Consider the following 6,000-nt stretch of genomic DNA (forward strand, 5'->3'; position numbering starts at 1 on the left):
AGGCTACATAGCCTTCACGAATGTAGCCTTGTTGTTTACCATCGTACGGGACTTTGTGCATATGACTTTAACACAAATAATGGTTCTTCTTTTGACAATTAAAACAAATACAAACACATACGGTATTCAAAAGTAAACATGTTTTGTGCTAGCCTTATTTTAAGGTTTCCACGAAGAGTTTAAATTGCAATAATTGTATTTAAGTTTTTTTTTTCTTATATATAACCAAACAGAAATATAACAGAGATTAACTAGAGACTTTTAAATGGGTTTCACAACATGCTGTGGACTTTTAACATTACAAGTTGGTGTGACCGTCTTGGCTTCTGTTTTTCTTACTTTGGGGGCTGTTGTATTTGTAGCCAATTTATTTGAGTCATCCCTGTTTCAAACAGTCTTCGGTGGAGGTGGAGGTTCCTTTGGTTACAGCATCATATTTGTTCTGGCTTTTGTGGCTGGATTGCTCGTCATTGGAGCTTCAGCATTCAGTTCTGCCTACTGTGAAAGCAGAGGTTGCGCGTTTATAGCTTTGTTACTTTTAATTCTATTCACCGCATTTTGGATTGTGCTCAGTGTTTTGTCTTTTGTGGGCGAATCATCAGCGAAAAAGACGGTTTGTCATAAGGGGAAATGTCCAGCATCTTTGTGGCTCGCAAGGATACAAAAGGTCGGTGGAGGAGAAGCCAACAACACAGCCAAGCACACAAACAGAACGAGAAGGCAAATAGATTCATTTTATGATTTGGGAGCTGAAGAGGAAGTGATAGGATCATTAAATTTTGTAGACGAATACAACAAAGTTCTTAATGAATTTCCAAATCAAAGCTGCTTCTTAAAATATTTCAATGAGTGTTCTTTGAAAAACAAAAGCAAAGGAAACTTTAGCTGTTGTAATTCAACAGAATCAAGTACTGAGCAAAAAACTGTAAATAATCACTTGGATTTGTCTAAACAGTCAAAGTTTAATTCATTTGAAAACCATTCTAGAAATTCATCCTTAGATGCACAAGAAAAGAGATTTACTAAAATGTTAAAGCTCTTAGGCTTGAGTGACATTGTGAAACGTCAAGCTGGTGAAGAGGAAAAGGAAGAAGATGAAAAGTCGCCTCTCAAAAAACCTAAGCCGAAACCTTCTAAACCTAAAGCTACAGCAGCACCAACTGATGGATCTGACGCTAGTGATGATGATGATGATGATGAAGGTGATGGTGGTGGTGGAGGAGGCATGGACTCTGGGGTGGCTTCCATTATTGGTATGGTACTATTTGTCTTAAACCTATTGTTCTTTCTATTTTCTGCAATAATTTTTTGGAGTTGGGCTCAAGATCTGAGCAGTAGCTGTGAGTGGGATTACTACTACTACTAATACATGTAATAACAGAACTGTACTAAGTTAAATATCATTATTTAAAACCACTGTGAATTAAAACATTCGTAAAAGTGCCAGTTGAAATGTTTAATGTCAATTAACTAAAATTAATGGTTGTGGCGTTTCCATGTTAGGCCTAGCCAGCTTTTCCACCCTGGCATAAGTGCAGTACATTAGGCTTCTTATACAAAATCAAAACATTCAACAGCCAGTATCCTTGCAATCAATGTTCAACTGAAAGCCTGGACAAAGATAATAAAATACATTCAATTCATTGAATAGTGACCTCATCTACCCGAGTAAAATTTATTAACATAAAAGTGAACAGTACCAATCTTGGGTAGACCTACACAACTTACCAAGGCTACACATAAGTTAAGAGGGTGTTCAATGTTTTGGTCCAAAGCTAAGCACCTACTGTAATTCAGTGTGTGAGTTTTTTACTACTCCTAGACTAGTGTTAGTAACCAGACAGATGTCAGTTTGATTTTGAGACTGTTCAGAAGCCTTTTGGAGTGAAAATTTTGAAACGTGTACGTTTTCAGGAAAAGCTCTTTAAAAATTTTTTGTTCCAATTTTTAAACTTTTATTTTTTTTTTTTCATTAACAATTGAAGTTTCATAAAATGTCAACACAATATCTTTGGTGATTTTTTATTAATAGAGCATCTTTGATGGAAAAACACAAAATTTTGTCACGACCATCACAGACATAAAACTGAATATTAAAAATAGTTAGGCCTAATATTATTTTTATAACTAGCCTATGTTTTGCTATAAATTAGTTTACTTTTAGGGCCATTATACAATAAACAGCTCACTAAGCTTTTGGTTATTTGGTCTTTCTAGAAAAAAAAACTCAAAACATAAAAAAAAAACCAATAAAATCTTTTTAAGTTTGTATAACTCCGAAAAAACTTACCTGAGACCCGAAAAATCTTTATGTTTTTATAGAGGTGTGCTTCTTTTGTGTATAAAACATTGAAATATGATGATATTTTAATTTTTTAAATTTACCATTTAAACAAGATGGTCAGGGACAAGCGGTACGGTCGTGAATTGTCTGGAATAATCTAAATCTTTCTAAACAATCCTTCATATATACTGTTAGTTATAATAAAAATATGTGTTTCAATTGGACTAAATGATTCAATTTACAATGATATTTAAGTTATTGTCACGACCAAACACAGTATAATCAATATGGCTGGATTGGTCGTGAAAAAAACGCGCGATGGTTGTGAAACTTTGGTCGTGACATTACGTGTTATTTGGCTCTGTTCTGGCGGCAGCCCTGCACCTCATGTTCGAGAATACAAAGTGGACTTCAAGGTTAATCTAGCAATTGAAATATCTTATAATCATACATTTTCTTAAATTAGTTTAAGCAGCACATTCAATTTCTGGAAATAACATATAGGCGTAACTGTAAAAATTTGTTCTATGTTAAAAAAGGAATGTAGGCTATGCCTAGCAAATGATAAAAAAAACTGTATGCTTATCAATGACCCATTGCAAATTGTTTTGTTTTCTATAAGTTTCCATTATTTTCTGTGTGCCTGTAAAAACAGGTGCCTGAAAGGGAACACCAAGTTAAGGGGATTAATCAATGAATGGATTAATTAACAATGCATTATAAAGCGGCCTACACACTACACGTGCATTGCACGCCGTGCAAGCACGTCGTGCCAAAAACTGACGAAACGTGCAAGTGTGTGGTGAACACCGTGCAAGCACGGCGTGCATTGGCATGGCACGGTGGAAATCAAGACGAGTTTGATTTTTGGCGTGCCGTGCCAAAGCACGCCGTTCTGACGTGCTAGTGTGTAGGCGGTCCCCGTGCCACGTGCTGGTAGTTCAACCACTTTTGACAGAGTTTGACCCTATAATAGTACTTTCTTATTAGTGAATCAACGGTATTTTGTATTGGCCATTTGCAACACAGATTAAATACGCATATAGTGGCGTCCCCCCCTTAAATAATTGATAATTGATCATTGATAATTGGCACGACCATCGAGATTACAATGGATCGCGCGCTGTATGTGATGCGTGACCCGAGACGCAGTCATAGATCTCTATATAATATATCATAGAGCAAGAGCATACATCCTCCACAGTATTGTGAACCAAGTGCCCTACCGGCGTATATCTGTACGGCAGCGAGGTGCAAGGTCTGGACTAACCTAGGCACTAAGGTGGCTTTGTGCTGCTGCCTTGTGTCTATTTTTAATGATTAATCAATTAATCATGTCCAATATTCTTAAAACATGTGTGTGTTCTGCATTTCATTTGTACGAACAGTCGATGTAATTTAGCACGTTGCAGGCTACACTGAAGATCAAGTGTGTGGGCAAAATGTGCCGTGCAAAGCACGTCGTGCCAATATAAAAAATGGCACGGCGTGCAATGCACGTGTAGTGTGTAGGCCGCTTAACAGCTGAATAGTCTAACAGAACACATTCTCGATTATCGAAACCCCCGTTTCATATTTTTGTTGCTGTTTTTATTGTTACAGGTCTTTTTAAGTTACTTTACAATCACTATTAAATATCCTTTGGGGACGAATCTTTGAATTACTGTGTGTTTTAAATCGGCCCACTCTCTGCTTGGACTACGAACTACCAAGTGTATCAAAATGCATGGTAAAACTTCAAAATATTAAGAGATTCTCTACGGACTGAGCTTTTATTTTGAATTACCGAAATTTTTGATTAATCTCGTGTTTGAATAACCAAGAGTGAACTGTATCTTAATTACCGGAAGTAGGGGGCTAGGACCTTGTCAAGGGGGGCTACCGGAGGCCGGGGGATGTCCCACACCACCTAAGAAAAGAGGAGGTTTCTCCCCTGGAAAATTTGGTCTTTTTAACCTTCCATCGGGCGCATCACGGAAGTTACCTCTGGGTCACTACTTTTTTCGTCATAAAAACAATAGCATGTATTGGCAGGGCTGTCGCCTGATTTACCTTACACACCTCTTTTGCGGAATCGGCTTTGTCCACTCTTACCCCCTTCCAAGTTCTCAGTCGACCTTGGGGAGTGGTTCGCGTCACTAAGTTACTGGAAGTAACATCTGTGTGTGCCCTGTGATGTAACAGGTTTTTGCCGGAGCCTAGTTCCTAGTGTGCCCTTGTGTTTGACCTTATTTAGTGATATTATAAAATGGATGAAGAAGAACAAATTGCGAGATTGTTGGCCTGCTCTCTTCATGGCTGCGCTCTCTCCCGCACTCCCCCCTCTCTCCGCGCCATCCCCTCTTCAGCGCACCCCCTACCTCCTACGCTCCCCCATCAACGTTTCGCGTTCAACACTACATTGCCTTTATTCATTGTTTACATATTTTTCTTTATTTATTGCCTAACGTTGTCATGGTCTATATCTTCAAAGACGGGTGGCGGATATATCCCCTGCTTTTCTACTCATCCGTGGACGTGTGGCGGATATATTGGTACCTATAGTTAAAAACGAGTAGCCTACCTATAAATTTAAGTTATTTTGACAGTGTGAAGTGTTCCATTGTGTTTATTTTATTTTATTTTATTTTATTTTTTATTTTATTTTGCTTCCAACGGTCCAAACAAACCAATTTACAATTATGTATACTTGTATAACAAAACACAAATAAGGAACATTAATTTTTATTTTTTCCTATAATTTTTTTACCGTTCTACGTCACGATTTCGCCCGTCCGGGAAGGGTAAAAAAAAATAGGGCTTAGTTTATACATAGGCTTCAAAGTAATCTAACCTGACCTCCTTAGAAATGGTATGACAACATAAATTGTCTTACAAAGCATACACTAGCCCAAAAGATGAAAATTGTTAACAAAAGTAAACAAACGCACTTACCAATGTTGACAAGTTTTATCCCGTCCTCTCCAACAGCTGTGAGTGCTGCCGTCACATTTTCCAGGTACTGATGTTGGTTTGCCGGCTTTTTTATCCAACTTGGACGTAATTTTCGTTTCTGAAGCACCTCAACTAGAGCACAAAGCCGAGTACCATCACAAAAATCGCTGGCTAAATCGCGCACTTCCATACCGACACTTCGCAAGTGTTCATTTACCCAATTGCGAAAAGTGTTTGCTTGTATTTCAACCCAGAGGTCTTCGTGTCCTTTTATAGCCATACCTTTAGCTGCATGTCCCTCTGGGCTACGGGCGACAAGCCCGATTTGCGAAATTCTCATCTGCTCGCCGGTCACAGCCATTTCTGTTTTCAAACTGCACAAACTAAACACATCGTCTCCGCTGTCCGCTCACTACTCACTACTCTACTCTCCGTTGTTATGATTACCTGACGCTTCTGCTAGAGTGAAGAGAAGAAGAATGAAGTTTCCTGTGTTGTAGTTGTAGTTAAAGCTGACGCCACCGTGACGAGAGCGCAGCACTGTACAGAGATTGTTGCAAGATGACGACATTGCAACAATCAACTTCCTATTCATTCAATCAAATCAATGATGCGAAATATTGGTGTCCTTCGTGGTAGGTATACGCGTGTGATTCATGCCATAATAGAATCAATGCATTATTAAAATGGAAATTTAACATTTCATTTTACAGGGACTTGCTTCCATGATTTTACAGTCTAGGTATTATGATCATTGTCGATTTTGTACTATGGTATACTAT

The 6,000-nt window shown here is 38.2% G+C and overlaps 1 protein-coding gene across 1 annotated transcript in view; it reads right to left on the bottom strand.

The window, feature by feature from the left end:
- The window catches only part of LOC128992511 (filamin-C), a 143,066-nt gene extending 137,406 nt beyond the window's left edge, over positions 1-5,660 (bottom strand). Inside the window, exon 1 of the mRNA XM_054416119.1 lies at positions 5,219-5,660. Within this exon, the coding sequence (XP_054272094.1) occupies positions 5,219-5,579 (361 nt within the window). The 5' untranslated portion in view covers positions 5,580-5,660. The remainder of the gene's footprint in view (positions 1-5,218) is intronic.
- Between the last annotated feature and the right edge of the window lie 340 nt (positions 5,661-6,000).

This window comes from Macrosteles quadrilineatus, unplaced genomic scaffold (assembly GCF_028750875.1).
Source record: "Macrosteles quadrilineatus isolate MER2022 unplaced genomic scaffold, UCM_ALF_1.0 Scaffold_4__1_contigs__length_99947679, whole genome shotgun sequence".
Lineage (NCBI taxonomy): Eukaryota > Metazoa > Arthropoda > Insecta > Hemiptera > Cicadellidae > Macrosteles > Macrosteles quadrilineatus.